The following is a 21,276-nucleotide window of genomic DNA, read 5'->3' as shown; positions in this document are numbered from 1 at the left end:
AGTTAGAAGCCCATCCGGATATTATTACCCCGTAAACCCTGACTCTAGTAATAACTATAAACAGAATCACCCCGAAAACATAAAACACTTCAGCCGACTTATACGGGTATAAAAGCCATCCAAGTAAACTGATAGTTAATATTAGTGCAGGAGCCAAAATGAAGGGCCCTACGTTAGCACGTGTAGGCACAATAAACTCTTTACATAACAACTTACCTGCGTCACTAAAAGGCTGCAAGATCCCTATATAACTCACCTTGGATGGACCCTTTCGGATTATAATGATAGCCAAAATTTTACGTTCCAACAAAGTATAGAAGCCCACAGCGAGAAGCACCCCTACAAAAGGGATAACACCAACAACCACGCCTACTCAGTCCACCAGTGCAGCCTTAGTCGACCCCAAGGGAGTAAAAGAGTCCGCTGACACTTGACAAAGGCTTAATAGGATAGAGGCTCCAAAGAAAACAGCTACTCTCCTTAGAGTCTTAAATAGACACTCGACACTAACCATAATGAGACTGGGCTTAGCTTTGTAATTCACACACAAACAAGAGTATATCTTATAAGACGAGCTTAAATCGTATGCATTAGGTCTGCCAGCTTGTGCCATGAAAGCAAGTATATATACTTATGAATTGATCCTAAATCAAACGCATTAGCTCTGCCAGCTCTCACAAAGATAAGAGCCACTACTCACGGCGCCTTAGGGGCATGAGCCCTATATCCTAATATTAGACCACCTTATCACTAAAAGCTACTTGCCCATTGTACAAGTTCATTAAATTAAAAGTTTAACGCTTCTTAAAAGCTTTAGCTTATTTTTTATTTTAGTTAAGAGCTTCCAACCATATGACAAAATATTTCTCAGGAATAAACTCAATCACAATCGGTATAAATCTATGGTTAACCCCGCAAATTTCAGAACACTGCCCGTAAATAATTCTACACTGGGAAGCTTTTATAGGAAGCCGATTAATTCGACCTGGGATGGCATCTACTTTAATTAGTAACTTAGGGAGTGCAAACGAATGGAGCACATCAGACCTTCTTACAAAAGCAGTTATTTGCACATCTGCTGGAGCCACCATCCGGTTATCAACATCCAACAAACGATACCCTCCTTTTCTAAATGTCTCCTGCTGGTCTTCTATGTAAGAATCAATTGTATAACACGAAATTCTTTCAGCGCTTTCTCTAGAGCTTGGAGTGTCTAAATTGCGACAAAATTCGTAAGATCAGTACCATTGTTTCCCAATCGCCTTAAAATTTCACCGGGGCCGTTTTACTTCTTCTATATAATATAGGTTAATTATAGAAGGAAACCACAACCCTACTAACATCAACATTGGCACAATAGTCCATCAAAATTCTAATCGTTGACGGTTCAAGAAATGGCGATAAGAAAATTTAGTAAGAAGGATTACGCATCCTATATATATAACAAAGACCAACACAGCCACTGCTACTATCATCACAAAACCATGGTACCGGAACAGGTCTTTCCCTAGTTCCCCATGGACAATATCACCAAAATATCGACTCCCGTAAAAAGACATATTTATATTTTTCTACACTTATTAGCCCACTCACGTGCGCTACTTTCGCGATTTACTAATTTTAATAACTTGAAATAAGCTAAAAACTTAAACCATTTCAGGTCTACAGGACGACTCCTACAGAATTTAGGGTATTCAAGCAGCTTGTCCCACACCCACAAAGAAAGAGGGTTTAATAACAACCTAGAGAAATAAATGACTGAAAGACACTGCCCCAAAATGATATAAGGCTCCCGCACTGGGCGAGCACCAATCCATGTTAACCTAATAAACCTACCAACCAACACTCAAAACACTACTTGATTAAACGGGTAAAAACATAAACTTCGATACTTACCTCTGTGAAGACTAGGAATTAGGTATAATACTACAATCGACAAAAACATAACATATACCCCCCCCGCTTTATGAGGAATTGAACGAAGGATTGCATAAGCAAACATAAAATACCACTCAGGCTGAACATGGATTGGCGTTTTTATAGGATTAGCAGGCCAATAGTTTAAATGATTCCCTAACAGCTCAGGATCCACACACACTAAATATATAAAAAAGAACCTAAAGCAAACATAACCAAAAAGATCTTTAATAGTATAGAAGGGGTGGAAGGGCACACACATAGTACCTCTTTCAATACCCAAAGGGTTATTACTCCCTTTCTCATGTAAAAAAAACAGGTGTAAAAAAACAACCGCCACTATCACAAACGGTAAGAGAAAGTGTAAAGTATAAAACCGCTTTAGAGTTGCATTACACACGGTCCAACCCCCTCATACATAGCGGAGCATACTCTCTCCTACTACGGGGATCACTCTAAGTATATTAGTAATAACAGTAGCCCCCCAATATGACATTTGCCCCCAAGGCAAAGTGTAACCGAGGAAAGCCTCCGCCATAGTTAACAAAAACAAATGCACCCCAAAATACCACACTGTCTTATCTAAATAAGACCCATAATACAGCCCACGAGCAATGTGCGCATAAATACAGATAAAAAACATAGAGGACCCATTTGCATGAATATTACGCAACATTCATCCTTTTTCCACATTACGCATAATATGTACTACAGAATCGAATGCCATGTCTTCATGAGCAGTATAATGAGTTGACAATAAAAGACCCCTTAGAAGTTGGATAATTAGGCACAAGCCTAGTATAGAGCCAAACCTTCACCAAGCGTTTAAGTTTACAGGACAAGGCAAATCATAGAACCTGTCATTCATAATCTTCACCAACTTATTAGTACTTCGTCACGGACCAACCCTCTTAGGCGTGTTAATATTATTCACAGTATTGTTACCAACCATCTCATAAGAAAGGCCTACACCTTGTTTATGAGTTTACAGCTCACCACCTCTTCCTCGGCCACCTCATGAATTTTTGTTATATATACAGGCACAAACCCCCCGCACACCGCATTTTTTTATGAGTACACATAAGCTTGGACCCCCCTTTTTACACCTCTGAAGACACCCAAAGTGTTAAGTGTCCAACTTTGTTTTTGCTCCATTTTTACTTTATTTTTAATTAGACTTAAAGCGACCAACAACTTACGCTTCAAAAATTTTTTTATTTTTAAGATACACGCCTCGTTTTCGAACCGAAAACCACATGAGCAACCAGAGCTGGGGTAAATGAGGAAATAAACGTCTCAAATCCCCATTATCCTACAGCTTACAATTAGCTATAGAGCCCAAGTAACTTAGAATTTAAGGGTCAAATTCACCACTTTCTCTGCCAATAATTAGGTTGAATCTCATGTGGTCCTGAAGAATGCTTACTCCCCGCAAAGGCTTTGTAGCCTTTCAAGCATACACTAAAACCAAGTTAATTAGGTGTAAGGAGACCCGTATTGACCAGTTTTTAAATAGACCATAACAGCCTAACAATAAACGAATTAACTGTAATTTTGCTTATCTTATGGATTATTTTAATAAATTATAACTATTAATACACCAATAAACTTTAACTATGAGCATTAATAACTACTGACCCCGTCTTTACTAACATCAGGAACACTGTCTTCTTCACTTACAACCACATTTCTCTGCTCGACTGGCTGACAGACATTAGCTGGGACTTCAGGCTCCACAACAGCTATTTGTTCTTCTAAAGGAACATAGCCACCCTCAGCATGGGGGCCCCCTTCCTCCTGATTATCAGGAACAACTTCAGCGACACCATTCACAACAGCATCTCCAACAGCTGAAATAGTTTCAGGTAATGGGAGCACCCTAACAGTGTCACCCCCTCCGCCCTGACATAAGTCCCCTCCTCCAACGTCTATTCTAAACACTCAGTTTTTATATGAAAAAAAACCATCTCACACACCCCTTAACAGTAAGCCTTTTTTTGCAGCAAACCCCTGCCTAAGCCACTCTCATACAGCCTCTCTAGTGCCCAACACATTCAACAATCTATCACTAAGCAACACACTCATTTACATAAAAAGAACCCTTTTTATAAGTTAATCAGCCTATTATACAATATTATTTATGTCATTACAGATCCGTCACAAAGTATTGCTTTAGCTAAAAACTCGCTCGCTTAAAAGAGACCTTAAAGCTATGCATAAGCTTTTGGGTTAACAAACCCAAAAACTTCAATTAAAATAAAGCTTCGCAGGGTCTTGTTGCTCTTCTTTTACACACAGGCCTCTTCGCTTTACCCTTATGCAAGAAGTACTAAAATTTATTTGCCCCACTTTACTTCAAGTAAGCTTTTTATGAGGCAATCGTGTGCATTTCTTTAGAAAGATAAATTCTAAAAAACCTCAGTGAGATGAGCCTAAAACTAATTAACTCCTCTTAAATTGTTTATAAAGAAAAGCTTTAACTTTTTCTTTAGGAATCAAAGTCCTACGTACTATAATACTTCTTTATAACACCTCAGAGCAATAAACTACTTTTGAGCTTAGCTTCATCAAAGCAACTGGGCCATCCCCCCACGTACAACTAAGCTAGGAAGAATTTGTAGCTCTCAGTTATATTAACATTAGCAACTAAACACAACTTAAGAGACAGGCTATCTGGCTTGAGAATAAGAATCTTATACCCTAAGCAAATTACTGGGATTTTCAATTAACAGCTCAACATTCTAGCTTAATTTATTCACCCAGCGTACACTAATTTCATTAAAATTTTTGCCCAGAAGGCAAATATAGTAATTATTGCTATGTAACCATCCTATAACCAGCACATTTAACAGCCTAACGCCACGTTTATTTACATAAAAAGGCCCTATACAATATTGTCTATAGCACTCAGATCTGTGACAGAACATTGCTTTGCTTAAAAACCTTTTATACGAAACTAACTCACTTAAAAGGGACCTCAGGACCAGACATAAACTTCATCACTTGTAGTCTTTGTAAGTTTATAACCCACCTAACCCCCTTTTAGGCGTGTTAATATTACATACTATTGTTAACACTTACTTTTTAAGACGCTCACAACCTTGTTTACAAGCTCACGCTTCTACGTTTCACAATTTTATTTAGCTTCATTTTGTTGCTGCACACCACATTTTTGTCACCTCTATTTAACCTGCTTTCCTATTTCCTCCCCTCCAGATCAGCCCCCCCAGGCATTAGTGTGTCATTTTGATTTTATTTTATTTTTGATTTACTTTTTTGCTTAGACTTTAAGTGACCCATGAATTACGCTTTGGGAACTTTCATATGACTTGATTTCTATTTATTTTTTGATTTTAAGATACAGATAGTCTAGTTTTCAAACCCCAAAAAATCACATGAGCAACCAAAATTAGGGCAAACGAAAAAAATTAACACCTTAGATCCATTTCTCCTGCAGTTTACAATTAACCACAGGAAGCAAATAGCTTTAGAATTTAGGTTTAAGTTTGTTTTTTTCTACCACTAATTAGGTTAAGTCTCACATGACTCTGAAAAATGCTTACTCACTGTAAAGGGTTCAAAACCTTATCTACAACAGGTTGTAAAGCATAATCTAAAACAAGTTTGGACAGGTATGGGCATTCGCAACTAGATTTTCAATAAAATACACAATGTCAAGTAAAATTAAGTTTTACTTTGACTTATAAGTTATCTTAACTAAGGGCTTTTTACATGCATCAGCAACAGGGTTTCCGTGTAAAAGGACAGGAGAACAGGCCTTGCGGTCACTGTACCGGCCGGTAACAGGAAATGCGGTACACTATAAAACCTCATTCTTAAGGGTTTCCACAGTGTTTGGTTTTTTTTTGTCTGTTACTAGCACAAATCCATTACACACCGCCTTTTTAGAACCCTTGTTTTATTCTTTAGGTGGGTGATTGCTGCTTTTTGGCTGCATTAATAGACTGTTTTATTTTTTACCTAATTTGCAACCCGTTTTAACCCTATTTTTTAATAAAATAGCAATACTAATTTTAACAAGAACCAACGACACGCCCTACCGCCACTAATTGGCCTTCAGCTTCATAAAAGGCAACCCTTTTTATAAACTAATCAGTTTATTGCGTAGCATTATTTAAGCAATGACAGAGCCAGGGCAAAGCGTTGCTTTAGCGAAAAAGTCCTTTCGTACAAAATTAGCTCATTTTTAAAAGAGGATAGAAACTGAACTAGCTCACGCCGTTCTGAACTCAGCTCATGTTAGATTTTAAAGGGCGAACAGACCCACCATTAGAAGCTTCTACGCCTCTAGGATATCTAAAGCCAACATCGAGGTCGCAATCTTCCCCTCCAATACCATCTTTCGGGAGAAATTGCGCTGTTATCCCTAGAGTAGCTAGCCACACATATAAAGTTAGGAAATACGAGTTAGATTTATATAATAGTGAAAGACTTATTTTCACTGATCTCCCATCAAAATCGTATAAGAGCCAAAAACTCCAATTAAGATAAAGCTTCATAGGGTCTTGTCGTCCTTCTTTTACATAAAGGCCTCTTCACCTTAAAGTTAGTTTAAATTAAATTTTCAGACACAGCACCTTCTTCGTTAACCCTTTCATACCATCCTTCAATTGAAAGGCAAATTATCGCGCTACCTTAGGACGCTCACGTTAACGCCGCCGTTTACAACAAACATTACTCTAGTTGCACTGGGCAGGGACTACCTTTTACTTACATCAAAAGGAAATGTTTTTGTTAAACAGTCGAGAAGTTTAGTTTGCCGAATTCGTTTAAAAACTTTTATTTAGCCTTTAGTTTTTTAAGGTAAAACAAAATAGTAATACCAAATAAATAATATTTTTACTCGTTTTTATCATAGTCACTGGTCCTACAACCATAGGCTTATTTTAAAGTAAATGAATAACCCAATTAATCTTTTTTCCCCATCTGGTTTTAGTTAAAATACACTAATATCTAATAGCCAGTTTAAAGCCTATAGAAACCCAATTTTTTTTTAACATCAATTTTAGTATTTTTCAGCTTAACCCAAAAAATTTTACCCCTTAAATAGTTAAGGAAAATGCTTACACATCTTTTTAAGCCAACCAGATATCTAAAAGCGCGAATAGTATCTAGCCGCTATTCTTTAGTTTAATTAAATCTCTGCCACGATTTCTTAACTCAAAAAAATAACTCTCTTTTATTCGGGAAAATTAAATTCTTAAACTTGTCTTGAAAAACCCTTATGCAAAAGGTACTAAAATTTATTTATACTATTTTAATTCAAGTGCACTTTTCACAAAACAATTATGCACGTCTCTTTAAAAAAGATAAATTATAAAAAGCCTCAGTAAGAGGAATCTAGAACTGACAATTCTAAGTTATATATTAACTACTTTTAACTTATTTATGAAGAAGAAGATTAACTTTTTCTTTAGGAATCAAAGCCCTACTTACTACAATTTTTCTTTATAACGCTTCGAAGTTCTAAGTGCCAAAAAACTACTTTTGAACTTTGCTTCATCAAAGCAACTGGATCATCCCCCACGTGGCACTAAGCTTAGGCCTAACTAGACTATGGAGAATTTGCAGTTCTCAGTTATATTAACATTAACTACTAAGCACAACTTAAGAGAAATACTATCTGACTTAAGAATGAAAATCTTATGTTTTCCCTAAACTACTTAAGCAAGCCAAAGCAAATTACTGCGATTTTGAATTAACAGCTCAACGTTTTAGCTTAAACTATTTGGCCAGCATACACTAATTTCATTAGAACTTTTGCTTGGAAGGCAAATATAATATTATTTACTATATATGCATATTATAGCCTAGCAGCAACTTCCGTTACTGCTACCTTGTTACGACTTTTCACAGGTTTCCCCGCGAGCGACGGGCGATTAGTACTCATCTGATTGTATTCAGGGTAATTTTATTTTTAACCCTTACTTACAAGTCCTTCTTCAAAGGCAAGTTTTCTTATCTTATTTGTCTACTTAGTTGAGCTACCTTTTAGTAGCTCAATCTTTGAATTATTGCTTAAGTTACATCTGTATCCCAGATTAACCTTGTCATAAGCTGCATGTCAATCTGAATTATTTTTGAAGTTGTGCTACATGGGCATATAGCCAATTCTAGTAGCTGCACCTAACTAAAAGTAACTTACCTTACCGAACTCAGCAAGTAAAATAAGAGTTAGCTTCAGTAATAACCAAAAATTTTACCCGGACACTCACCATATTAGAGTAAACAACCATACACACGCACTAATAAGACAAGGCTCAAATGTAGGTGGGTTATCCTTTAACACCCAGGATCCCCTGTTTTCTATCTCAGACACCGCCTATTTATTTCTCTTTGACAACCAAATGTTTAGTTAAGAGGAACTTTTGTTTTAAACTATGGATAACAGGGTATCTAATCCTGGTTTCACTTCATAGATTCGTTAGAAGCTCACTAAAACTTTAGGAATATAACCACAAAAAACCGTTAACATTACACTGCACCTATAGTTTTTTTATAGTTTTATAACACAACATTGACTCTAACCAATCCGCTTAAATTTATATTCGAACTGAATCTAACCGCGGCTGCTGGCATTCATCAATTGACCCCGAATTTGTCAAAAAGCTGGGTTAAAGTTTCCTTTATTAACCAATTTTCCCCACTGATGTTGAACTTGCACTTAATTTGTTCAAGCCCGCATTTAGAATCATGAGAAGCATTTTGCCCATAAATTTAGGGCCATAATCAAACCCTCCTACAGATTTGACACAAGGTACTAAAGTATCCATCTTCCTCATTTTCAATGAGACGCTTTAATTAAGCTACTGTATCTTCTATTTTAGGTTTATTTTACTCTTCGTAAAGGCACCATGGTTTTTATGCACAAATACGACACCACTAATATTACAAACAGTAACACACCAGCTATTAGGATATATAACCTTAACCCGCTTCTTTCAGCCATGAAACTTAGAAACAAAGACCCGCTAATTTCTCTGTACTCGTAATTCATAAGACCCATAAGGACCGCTCTGGCACAACACCTTCTGACGAGAACCATAAACTCTAGATTAAAACGATACACTTCATTGGGGTAGATCCTTAAAACATACAAGAACAGGACTATTACACCCCTAACGTAAGTTAGGAACAATAAGAACCCTAACAACCTTCTAACCTCCAGTGCAACCTCCACACATGCAATTATAGACCCCCTCAATAGCACTAGCCCTAAAGAAATAGGTTGCTTGGCAATTAAGACAATCGAAAACACAGCCATCAAAATTACACATATGACTATAACTCTCATTATATAAACATAATTAAGCTTACGCCCCCCGCTACCACCAGCCCTCATACTACCAGCTGGTAGGTAAAATAATTTTTCTGAACAATTTCATTCAAACAGCTGAGTTGACCTAGTCCCTTATGGGCACCTTGAGGGCCCAATAGCTCTAGTCAACCTTGATCCAGACTTTGAGCTACCATCCTGGACCCCTTAAAGAAGGCCATTTTTCTGGGGTGGGAGGTTAGCCTCTCTATGAGCCACATTCTCAAAAAGAATCTTAATAGTTTGGCTGACGACCAAGGCTTAGACCCTAATTTTCTAAGCACTCCTCATCACAAAATTAACCCTACAAAGGGAATAAGAAATACTCTGACTCTCTCATATTTCTCAAGAACTACTACAAACCCAAACCTCTCTATTTTCCTCCCTAATACCCCTCCTAAGATAATAGCCCCAATATACAGGCTAAGAAAAGGAGTTTGTATATTTAAGTGCTCATTAATCCGCAAACTTCTGCTATTAACGTAATTAGACCCAAGTATTACTCTAAATACAATCCGTGCCCTATAAAAAGAAGTGAAGATTAAACCTGTTAGCTCTAATAAATAGCACCCATAAGTTATTCTTCTGTCTATCATTCTTAGCTCAATTATTAGGTCTTTAGAGAAAAACCCTCTTATAAACGGGGCCCCTCTCAAGGACACAATTGCAACCGTTATTGCACCCATTCTTACCGGTAATCCTTGCCACAAGCTTCTTAACCCCCGGATATCTTGGATTCTTTGGTTTCTATGAATAACACCCCCTGCGCCTAGAAACAACAAAGCTTTAAATACCGCATGGGTTACTAAATGAAAAAAAGCTACAGACGGAAGAAGGATTGAAATCGAGAATATTATTAACCTTAACTGCCTCAAAGTCGAGAGTGCGATTACCTTTTTTAGGTCAAACGCAAACACAGCCCTTGACCCCGCTAATATTAGAGTAAATAGTCTTAAGACTATAAGTATTTGAGTCACAAAGGGATTAGCTCTGATAATATAAAAAGAGCGAAGAATCAAATAAACCCCAGCTGTCACCAATGTCGAAGAATGCACCAAAGAGGAGACCGGTGTGGGTGCCGCCATGGCAGCAGGTAGCCATGCGCAAAACGGCATTTGTGCGCTTTTAGTTATACCTGCAAGAACTACCACAAACCCTAAATTAACCCATGTCTGCACTGGGTGGTATATATAAATTAACCACCCCCCTTCTCTTAAAAAAATAGAAACTCTAAAAAGTACAAAAACATCCCCAATTCGATTAGTCAAAGCTGTCAACATAGCCGCAGATAACCTCTTATTGTTCTGGTAATAAGCCACTAATAGGAATGAGGTGAGCCCTAGCCCGTCTCAACCAATTAAAAGTATTACTAAATTAGGAACTAAGATTATAAACACTATAGACAGCACAAACAACCATACTAATCCCATAAACCGCTTGTAGTATGGCTCTCCAGCTATATACCACTTGCAGTAGGTTGCTACACTTCCTCTAATTACCAAAACCGTCCCAACAAAGACTATTCTTACGCTATCTAGTAGAACTCTGAAGCTAAATGAGAGACAATTACTCTCTCAAACAGTAACTTCCAATAAATAAGCTTTTCCAAAGGTCCTCCCTCTAAGAATAAATAAGTATCCAATCAGAATCAGTAAAAGTAACCCTAAGTTACTTTTTAATTGTATGATACTATTTTTACGAGCCATCTCTTAGTAACCTTGACATCAAATCGTCTCCGCATAGTCGCATCACCATAACCAGAAGGGCCAAGCAAATTCTGGCTTCGCAAACAGCTAAACATAGAATTAGTAAAATTAACCAAAACTGATTTATTAGAAACACATGGGTTACAAACAATAAGCCTAGTCTTATTATTTCAAGCCCTACAAATAAACACAAAAGGTGTTTGTTTATACGGAAGATTACAAAACAGCCTATACTTATTAAGAAAACTCCTAGGAATTTTATTCAAATCATAGCTTTAAAACACATAGTTTTCTACGACTTACAAGGCCGTCGCTTCAGCAAAGCTTTTAAAACTACCTACCTTCTATGATCCTCCGTATAGAGACACAATAAGACACAAAAAATATAACACTGAATACACGCGATTGCAACTTCAGCGGCTCCAAAAACACCTCCGCCCATTATTAACCCTTTAATACCCCCAACTCCTGTAAGCAGCCTTCTGCTATTTAACCAGCTAACTACTAACTCTCTCCTGCATATAGTTAGAATTACTTTACCAGCTCCCAGATTTAGTGTCAGACGTAAAACTAATGTTAAAGGGCGAAGTATGCCACTAATTAGCTCAACCACTACTATAAAAGGCACAAGGATTAACGGGCAACCTGTTGGAACGAGACTCATCAACCCCTGCTCAAATCTGCATAAAAGACTAGATAAAACTAAACAAGTTCAAATAGACAAAGCAAAGGAGAACCCGAACACAAACTGCCCTCTTACAGGGAAAAAGAATGGAAAGTTTCCAGACAGATTTAGTATCAGAATTATCATGAACAGACCCCTTATTACTAGAGGAAACCCAGATAGCTTTAGTCCCTTTCCGTTCAATCGAATCATCGAATAAGTAAAGGATAGCACCAAACTCCGAAAAGAGCTCGTACTTCTACCCTTAGTGTACACGTCTCTAAATAGCACGGTTATTGGCACTATAGAAGACAGCAACCATAACGGCATAGACAACCAAATTAAGTTATAGCTGTGAGCATCAAATCTAGAAAAAACATCTATTAACATGACTTTAAATTATTGATTACGCGATTTCTTATAAATATAAGTGATACACGTGTTATAAGGGTTAGTTCACACAAATGGCAATTGGCTATAAACATGCTTCCTTCCTGGATAAAGGTCTCGGGTACCTGCTCAGTCTATTTCACCACATAAACCCCCACTAAATACAACCCCTCGCTGGCTTACTAGAGCCTCTCATAGAAGGAACTTAAAATATATTAGAGACCCAAAAGACACAGCGGACCCATAAGAAGACACCCAATGTCAGTGAGCATAAATATCAGCGTAGTCTATATACCGTCGAGGCATTCCTCTTAGGCCTAAGAAATGCTGAGGAAAGAAGGTAGTATTTACCCCAAAAAATATTGCTATAAAATGGGCTTTCCTCCATTTCTTATTAAAGCATACTCCAACAAAATTTGGCAACCAATGGTTAAGACCACAGAACACCCCAAACACCGCCCCTATTCTTAGCACATAATGGAAATGAGCCACCACATAATATGTGTCGTGTAGAGACACATCCATAGAAGCCCTAGACAGTAAGACCCCTGTTAGCCCTCCCACGGTGAATAAAAACAGAAACCCAGTACTTCAGTAGGCGGCAGGCTTTATTTTGAATTTTCTTCCTGCTATAGTTGCCAGTCATCTGAATACTTTCACCCCTGTTGGAACAGCGATTACTATAGTTGCGGTAGAAAAATAGCCTCGAGTATCAACATTAAGACCTACGGTAAACATGTGGTGAGCCCACACCATACACCCTAACCCTCCAATTCCGATTATTGCGTATACTATCCCAATTAGACCAAAAACCGCTTCTTTTCCAGAGCAATGCATAATTACTTTTGATATCACACCAAAGGCAGGTAGAATAAGAATATACACTTCCGGATGCCCAAAAAATCAAAACAAATGTTGGAACAAAACGGGGTCCCCCCCTCCTGCGGGATCGAAAAAAGTTGTGTTAAAGTTTCGGTCAAACAAGATTATTGTGATGCCCCCTCCTAGAACCGGAATTGAAATAATTAAAAGAACTGCAGTAACTCTAATCCTTAAAACATAAAGCTCCGCTCGTTCTCCTTTCATTTCTAACACTGGCATATTTTTATTGGTCCTAGCAAAGTTAATAGCCCCCACTAGAGAGCTGAGCCCAGCTAGATGTAGTGACACAATAAGAACATCCATCCTAGGGCCCCTATGATAGGGGTACACAGATAAAGGGGGGTAAATAGTTCATCCAGCACCAACTCCTTTATCCGTTCTAAAGGACAGTATTAGTAAATATAGTGCATTAGGAGATAGTCAATAACTTAAGTTGTTTATTCGCGGGTAAATTATATCTTTACCTCCTACTAGCAGAGGAATCAACCAATTACCGAAAGCTCCAATTAAGATAGGTATCACAGCAAAAAAAATTATTATTAAGGCATGCGTTGTAACCACCACATTATAGAATCAATCTCTTTTTAAGAACACTGCTCCAGGATGCCCCAGTTGCATTCGGATCATTAACCTCAACCTTGCTCCAAACAACCCTCCTCAGACTCCGCTATACAGATAAAGGGTTCCAATATCTTTGTGATTTGTTGATCACAGCCATCGACGTCACCAGGACTCCACTTCTCCATAACCCCCTACTTCTTCCTTTTTTAGTATTTTTATCATTTTATTTATCCTTACTTAGAAGCCAATCATCTAGCCTTATTAGCCCTTAGAGCCGCACTAGATTTTAGCCTCTTAATATTTTTTTCCCTATACGCTATAGTAAGATATGCCTTTTCAAACCTTCTATTAGATCCTTGAGAACTTTCATTGGTCCCATACTTCCTTAAGAAGCACTCTCGACGTGAAAACCACAGGTACACACAATACACTTCCAACAGCAAAAGTAAGCCTCTTACAATCACCTCTCATCAAAATTCGTTTCGCATAAATGCCACTTCTAGTATTAACCTACTCATTCCAAAGACCCCTCACGATATTCGTGGTAGAGACCCCCAAACAAGATAAGAAGGAAACCCCTTGAGGACAAAATCCCTAACACTCTCTTACCGTAAAAGAACATGTAGGCAAAAGGTATTAACAGCACTACCTCTACATCAAACACGACGAACAAAACTGCTACTAGAAAGAATCGGATAGAAAAGGGCCTCCGAGCTCTTCCAATAGGCTCAAATCCACACTCATATGGACTGCACTTTCTCTCGGTCTAGACCCCGCTTTTCCCTTAGTAGCATAAATAACCCCGTAAACAAAAAAGACACAATGCAGACAAACGCAACTCTTAACCCCATAACCATTCTTCTAGAAAACTTATGGAAGTGTCTTTAGCTCCCAAAGCCAATATTTTATTTTAAACTATATCTAGCTAAAAAAGGGTTGACACCACTAATAGCCCCACAACCTATCGTTCTTAAATTAAACTACTTTTTTATAAGGAAAAATGGTACAAGCCATTTATAACAAAGTTAGCAGCCCTATTATGTTAATTAACTTCCTCACTTAAGAATGAAAACCTAGGCTTAATTAATTAGATGCAAACCAATCATCCTTTTTTTTAAAGTACCATTCTACAAAAAGGAGGTAACAACTACCTATAGTTATGTTTGAAACAAAATATTTTATTTTAAATTACCTTTTTATCATACTTTTGTGGTTTTACCCACTCTTTTTGAGCCGAAATCAAAACGCCCCTGGCCTAAAAGCAGTTTCTAAATAAATCTCACCAAGATCAATGCCCCCCCTGCTAGGTTAGCCCCGATCACTATCCTCCACATAATCTTGAATTCTGCTTTGTTTTTGTCTACTAACCTTTTTATTACTATCCTATAAAAAAAGTCAATGTAGAATTTTAGCCTGATTACTGAACCTATAATACAAGCCACGATTACAGCCCTTCCTCTCATTAGAAACACCAATACTTTCGCTAGAAAGCCAAGGAAAGGAGGCATCCCCATCAGTATCAGTAAACCCTATACCCCTCGCGGCTCTACTAATCTGACCGCCCATTCTTGTTTTGTTTATTATTGAGCACCCATAAAAAAACAGCCCTACCGACAGCGAGTAAACTGCAAAATACCCTACAAAGGACTACTCTTGACCATGTGAGCCCTAACAGCATTCATGATGTATGCACAAACGACGAGTACGCGCTTATTACTCGTACTGAATTCTGGTTAAGGCCCCCTACTGCCCCAATTCCAGCTATCAATACAATTACTACTCACAACCCCTTAGAGGGTATAATTATTGATAAAAAGACAAGGGGGGGCGACTTTTTGCCAAGTTAATAGTAACCCTCTTGCTAACCATCTGCTGTTCTTAATAATTGAAGGGACCCACGAATGTAGCGGGAAAACGCCAGATTTTAACACTGTACCCGCCCCCCTTATCACCAGCCCTCTCACTACGTGCTGCTCTATCAAGGTTACAAAACCCACTAGTATCAGAATTGACCCCGTTCTTTGTACCACAAAATATTTTACACAGGGCTCAGGACTATAGTGACCATCAGGGTTTATAATTACAAGAAATCCATACAGATTTAGCTCTAAACCGAGTCACACCCCTACTATCTCTTCTCTTCTAACCCTAAGAATTGTCCCGATCAATATTACCCCTAATCTCACTAATTTTATAGGTCTTACCACAAAGCTTACCATTTCAAGTAAAGGTTACTTATAACACTTGAAAATCATAGGTCTTCTGTCCTTAATTAGACTACTTTACTCAGACTAGTAAGCGCTTGGAATCGCTTTGGTACTTGATTTCAAATCAAAACTGTTTAACTAGTCTGTATGACTCCTATTTTTAACCTTTTAAATGGTCAGGAATCTTATATCAGGACGGAGCATGCTCTTCTTGAATGTACGCATACCACGAAGGCTTTGCGTCTGGGTACTTAAACGTATAGACGTCCCCGTCTCATATTTTGAACCACCACATGTATAACCATCCTCCAAACCACACATATACTAAACATCATAATGCTACCCATACCACATCTACGAAGTGTCAGTACCAAATGCAAGCCTCAAAACCAAAGTGCCGTTGACTGGAAAACTCCCCACGCCATAGTCGGACTAACCTCACCATTAGTCAAAGAGTCCCCACAACTACATTCCATGAAACCCAGTTAGTAAATAAAACACTCTTCCATACACCCTATCTGCAATAGTGTATGAGTTTCAGTAGTATTCTCGAAGTTGCACTAGGAAGAACACAGTCCCACATAAAATTGTTACCACTAGGCCAATAAATGGCCCAACATCATAATCCTTCAAACGCATTCTCTTATGGGCTTGAGTTACGAATAACCCCCTCCTAATTAAAAGACCTGTCTCGAACAGCCTTGTCGACGACGGGTTTGGCGTGCGGATCCCTGGAGGGGGTCATCGCATCCCTAGTTCACACGAGGGTCTTAAGGCATTATGGAAGAAAGTCCAAAAAAAAGAAAAGAAGAACATTACTTCAGACAGAATAAAAAGGGCAACTCCATCACGAAATCTCTTGATTACGAAGCGAGTATGAAACCCAATATCTCCCTCACGAATTAAGTCTCGCCATCATCTAAAAGTTCTCAATAGTATACACCCCAACCTCATTCCTATTAATAGAAATCTGGGAGTTCGATGCAGTCACAAAATTAACCCTACCGCTATTCCGTTTGCCGAGATAGCCACAAAAAAGGGCCACGGACTTGGACCTGGTACATAGTAACGAGAATAAGGATTACGATTCATTGTTTAGGGTATAAACATAAACATAAAGTTCAGCGGTATCCAATGAGCCGCCAGAACAAAAACATCACAAACTCTTCTCAAGTTTAAGGACTCCCTGTGTGACACCCCCTTCCCGTGACAACAACTTCCATATAGGTATAGTCTAAAACATGCCCTAATAAAGCTTATCAGACCCAGGATAAGCAGGAACACTCCACTTATTCACCCTCCCACGCCGAAAACGAGGATTTCCCCAAATAAGTTTAGACTAGGAGGGGCTGCTATGTTGCTTGATCTTAACAGGAAACACATTAAGACTAGACTTGGGCAGACTAACAAGCCCCCTTTATTTATTACTAGCAGACGCGAGTGCCTCATCTTATAGATAGCATTCACATACCTGAACAAACCTGATGAACACAACCCATGCCCGATCATAATAATAATGGCCCCCACTACCCCTAATACCGTGTTGCTAAGCACTCCTAATAGCACAAGCCTCATATGCGCTACAGAGGAATATGCTACCAAACATTTTAGGTCCACTTGCCGTACACACGCTAATCCTGCGTAGACACCTCCTGCCAAGTTCACCACTAGTAGCAGCACAAAAAAAACGCTTCTAAGCCTTATTTGTATAACTATTATAAATCGAAGCAGCCCGTACCCTCCTAATTTTAGTACCACCCCGGCCAATAGCATCGAACCGGCTACTGGGGCCTCTACGTGAGCCTTAGGTAGTCACAGGTGAAATGGATATATTGGTAGCTTGATAAGAAACCCTAGAATGTATAGCCATCACAATCTCATTCCCCTTTTTTTTACTAGCCTTACCACAGAACTTATCCTCCTCCTCAACCCTCTAATATAGAGTTCTCTTACCCCCCATAAGAAAAAAAGAGATCCGAACACCGTATAGATTACTATATACCCCCCTGCCTGTAAACGCTCTGGCTGATAGCCTCAGCCTACAATTAATAACAACAGAGGGGCTAGCACACTTTCAAAAAAAAAAAAAAAAAGAAAGAACCTCCTCACCCTGAATCTTATCACTAAAATTAGGCTGATTCTGATAATTATTAAATTAAATCTTGCTTTCCGGTGGATCTTAACCCTCCTTAGGTAGGAAAGAATTGCTACAAATAGAGTTAGTGTAACCATTAACCCTATTACAAAGTCTGTGGTGTACAACCCGTTCAACTCTACCCCCCCTATCGCGACTCTTGTGGCGCCCATACTTAGAATAGTTAGAACGCTTAACCCAATGACACTCATATTTAGGTTTTTTATAATAATCAATGCAATAAGTCTAATTGCCAACCTTTTAACCATAAGTAAGACAGACTTTATCTGACACATTCAGTGTAAATGAATTATACTAGTTTATATTATCTTACATACACCCTAACTAGAACTACTACACACACACTAGCCATAAGTATGACACATAGAAGAACAGTCCAACACAAACTCATTAACTTATCATAACGTAAACGAGGTAAAGAAGCACGAATAACCACAAAGAAGACCGCAAAAGCCATCATAAAGACCCCGATCAACGCTTCATTTCCCCCGAAAAATATCGCCGCCCTTATAACCCTTCTGAGAAGAATACTAGAGTACTCCGCAATAAATATAACTGCAAACCCCCCTCCGCTGTACTCCACGTTGTATCCTGACACTAATTCCGACTCTCCTTCCACAAAATCAAATGGCGCCCGATTAGTTTCAGCTAGCATACACAGCATTCAGACAACTATAACTACGCACAAAGGAAAAAAGAAAAAAAAGGACCTTTGTTGGAACACCCTAATTTCTTGAAACATAAACACACCCGAGCACAGCACCACACAAAAGAAGATAAATCCTATAGGGATCTCATAAGAAATTCTTTGCGCCATCGCACGAACTGCACCTAGCAAAGAGTATTTAGAGTTAGAAGCCCATCCGGATATTATTACCCCGTAAACCCTGACTCTAGTAATAACTATAAACAGAATCACCCCGAAAACATAAAACACTTCAGCCGACTTATACGGGTATAAAAGCCATCCAAGTAAACTGATAGTTAATATTAGTGCAGGAGCCAAAATGAAGGGCCCTACGTTAGCACGTGTAGGCACAATAAACTCTTTACATAACAACTTACCTGCGTCACTAAAAGGCTGCAAGATCCCTATATAACTCACCTTGGATGGACCCTTTCGGATTATAATGATAGCCAAAATTTTACGTTCCAACAAAGTATAGAAGCCCACAGCGAGAAGCACCCCTACAAAAGGGATAACACCAACAACCACGCCTACTCAGTCCACCAGTGCAGCCTTAGTCGACCCCAAGGGAGTAAAAGAGTCCGCTGACACTTGACAAAGGCTTAATAGGATAGAGGCTCCAAAGAAAACAGCTACTCTCCTTAGAGTCTTAAATAGACACTCGACACTAACCATAATGAGACTGGGCTTAGCTTTGTAATTCACACACAAACAAGAGTATATCTTATAAGACGAGCTTAAATCGTATGCATTAGGTCTGCCAGCTTGTGCCATGAAAGCAAGTATATATACTTATGAATTGATCCTAAATCAAACGCATTAGCTCTGCCAGCTCTCACAAAGATAAGAGCCACTACTCACGGCGCCTTAGGGGCATGAGCCCTATATCCTAATATTAGACCACCTTATCACTAAAAGCTACTTGCCCATTGTACAAGTTCATTAAATTAAAAGTTTAACGCTTCTTAAAAGCTTTAGCTTATTTTTTATTTTAGTTAAGAGCTTCCAACCATATGACAAAATATTTCTCAGGAATAAACTCAATCACAATCGGTATAAATCTATGGTTAACCCCGCAAATTTCAGAACACTGCCCGTAAATAATTCTACACTGGGAAGCTTTTATAGGAAGCCGATTAATTCGACCTGGGATGGCATCTACTTTAATTAGTAACTTAGGGAGTGCAAACGAATGGAGCACATCAGACCTTCTTACAAAAGCAGTTATTTGCACATCTGCTGGAGCCACCATCCGGTTATCAACATCCAACAAACGATACCCTCCTTTTCTAAATGTCTCCTGCTGGTCTTCTATGTAAGAATCAATTGTATAACACGAAATTCTTTCAGCGCTTTCTCTAGAGCTTGGAGTGTCTAAATTGCGACAAAATTCGTAAGATCAGTACCATTGTTTCCCAATCGCCTTAAAATTTCACCGGGGCCGTTTTACTTCTTCTATATAATATAGGTTAATTATAGAAGGAAACCACAACCCTACTAACATCAACATTGGCACAATAGTCCATCAAAATTCTAATCGTTGACGGTTCAAGAAATGGCGATAAGAAAATTTAGTAAGAAGGATTACGCATCCTATATATATAACAAAGACCAACACAGCCACTGCTACTATCATCACAAAACCATGGTACCGGAACAGGTCTTTCCCTAGTTCCCCATGGACAATATCACCAAAATATCGACTCCCGTAAAAAGACATATTTATATTTTTCTACACTTATTAGCCCACTCACGTGCGCTACTTTCGCGATTTACTAATTTTAATAACTTGAAATAAGCTAAAAACTTAAACCATTTCAGGTCTACAGGACGACTCCTACAGAATTTAGGGTATTCAAGCAGCTTGTCCCACACCCACAAAGAAAGAGGGTTTAATAACAACCTAGAGAAATAAATGACTGAAAGACACTGCCCCAAAATGATATAAGGCTCCCGCACTGGGCGAGCACCAATCCATGTTAACCTAATAAACCTACCAACCAACACTCAAAACACTACTTGATTAAACGGGTAAAAACATAAACTTCGATACTTACCTCTGTGAAGACTAGGAATTAGGTATAATACTACAATCGACAAAAACATAACATATACCCCCCCCGCTTTATGAGGAATTGAACGAAGGATTGCATAAGCAAACATAAAATACCACTCAGGCTGAACATGGATTGGCGTTTTTATAGGATTAGCAGGCCAATAGTTTAAATGATTCCCTAACAGCTCAGGATCCACACACACTAAATATATAAAAAAGAACCTAAAGCAAACATAACCAAAAAGATCTTTAATAGTATAGAAGGGGTGGAAGGGCACACACATAGTACCTCTTTCAATACCCAAAGGGTTATTACTCCCTTTCTCATGTAAAAAAAACAGGTGTAAAAAAACAACCGCCACTATCACAAACGGTAAGAGAAAGTGTAAAGTATAAAACCGCTTTAGAGTTGCATTACACACGGTCCAACCCCCTCATACATAGCGGAGCATACTCTCTCCTACTACGGGGATCACTCTAAGTATATTAGTAATAACAGTAGCCCCCCAATATGACATTTGCCCCCAAGGCAAAGTGTAACCGAGGAAAGCCTCCGCCATAGTTAACAAAAACAAATGCACCCCAAAATACCACACTGTCTTATCTAAATAAGACCCATAATACAGCCCACGAGCAATGTGCGCATAAATACAGATAAAAAACATAGAGGACCCATTTGCATGAATATTACGCAACATTCATCCTTTTTCCACA

At 38.5% G+C, this 21,276-nt stretch overlaps 2 protein-coding genes and 6 pseudogenes across 2 annotated transcripts; all 8 read right to left on the bottom strand.

Annotated features, from left to right (window-relative positions):
- Nucleotides 1–1,561: 1,561 nt before the first annotated feature.
- On the bottom strand, nucleotides 1,562–2,869 carry LOC134704117 (cytochrome b-like). The gene is given in 1 exon segment (XM_063563538.1): nucleotides 1,562–2,869. A coding segment is annotated over 1 exon segment (1,308 nt).
- A 671-nt stretch (nucleotides 2,870–3,540) lies between these two features.
- LOC134704120 (ATP synthase subunit a-like) lies at nucleotides 3,541–12,013 on the bottom strand (annotated as a pseudogene).
- Nucleotides 12,014–12,916: 903 nt separating this feature from the next.
- Nucleotides 12,917–13,603, bottom strand: LOC134704119 (cytochrome c oxidase subunit 1-like; annotated as a pseudogene).
- Nucleotides 13,604–14,720: 1,117 nt separating this feature from the next.
- On the bottom strand, nucleotides 14,721–15,236 carry LOC134704121 (NADH-ubiquinone oxidoreductase chain 2-like; annotated as a pseudogene).
- A 1,522-nt stretch (nucleotides 15,237–16,758) lies between these two features.
- LOC134704114 (NADH-ubiquinone oxidoreductase chain 4-like) lies at nucleotides 16,759–18,066 on the bottom strand (annotated as a pseudogene).
- A 56-nt stretch (nucleotides 18,067–18,122) lies between these two features.
- Nucleotides 18,123–19,280, bottom strand: LOC134704118 (NADH-ubiquinone oxidoreductase chain 1-like; annotated as a pseudogene).
- Nucleotides 19,281–19,497: 217 nt separating this feature from the next.
- Nucleotides 19,498–20,226, bottom strand: LOC134704115 (cytochrome c oxidase subunit 2-like). The gene is given in 1 exon segment (XM_063563537.1): nucleotides 19,498–20,226. A coding segment is annotated over 1 exon segment (729 nt).
- A 2-nt stretch (nucleotides 20,227–20,228) lies between these two features.
- LOC134704113 (cytochrome b-like) lies at nucleotides 20,229–21,122 on the bottom strand (annotated as a pseudogene).
- Nucleotides 21,123–21,276: the final 154 nt, after the last annotated feature.

This window comes from Mytilus trossulus, unplaced genomic scaffold (assembly GCF_036588685.1).
Source record: "Mytilus trossulus isolate FHL-02 unplaced genomic scaffold, PNRI_Mtr1.1.1.hap1 h1tg001281l__unscaffolded, whole genome shotgun sequence".
Lineage (NCBI taxonomy): Eukaryota > Metazoa > Mollusca > Bivalvia > Mytilida > Mytilidae > Mytilus > Mytilus trossulus.
Note: the sequence above shows the minus strand (reverse complement) of the source record. Positions and strands in the feature narration are given on the sequence as shown.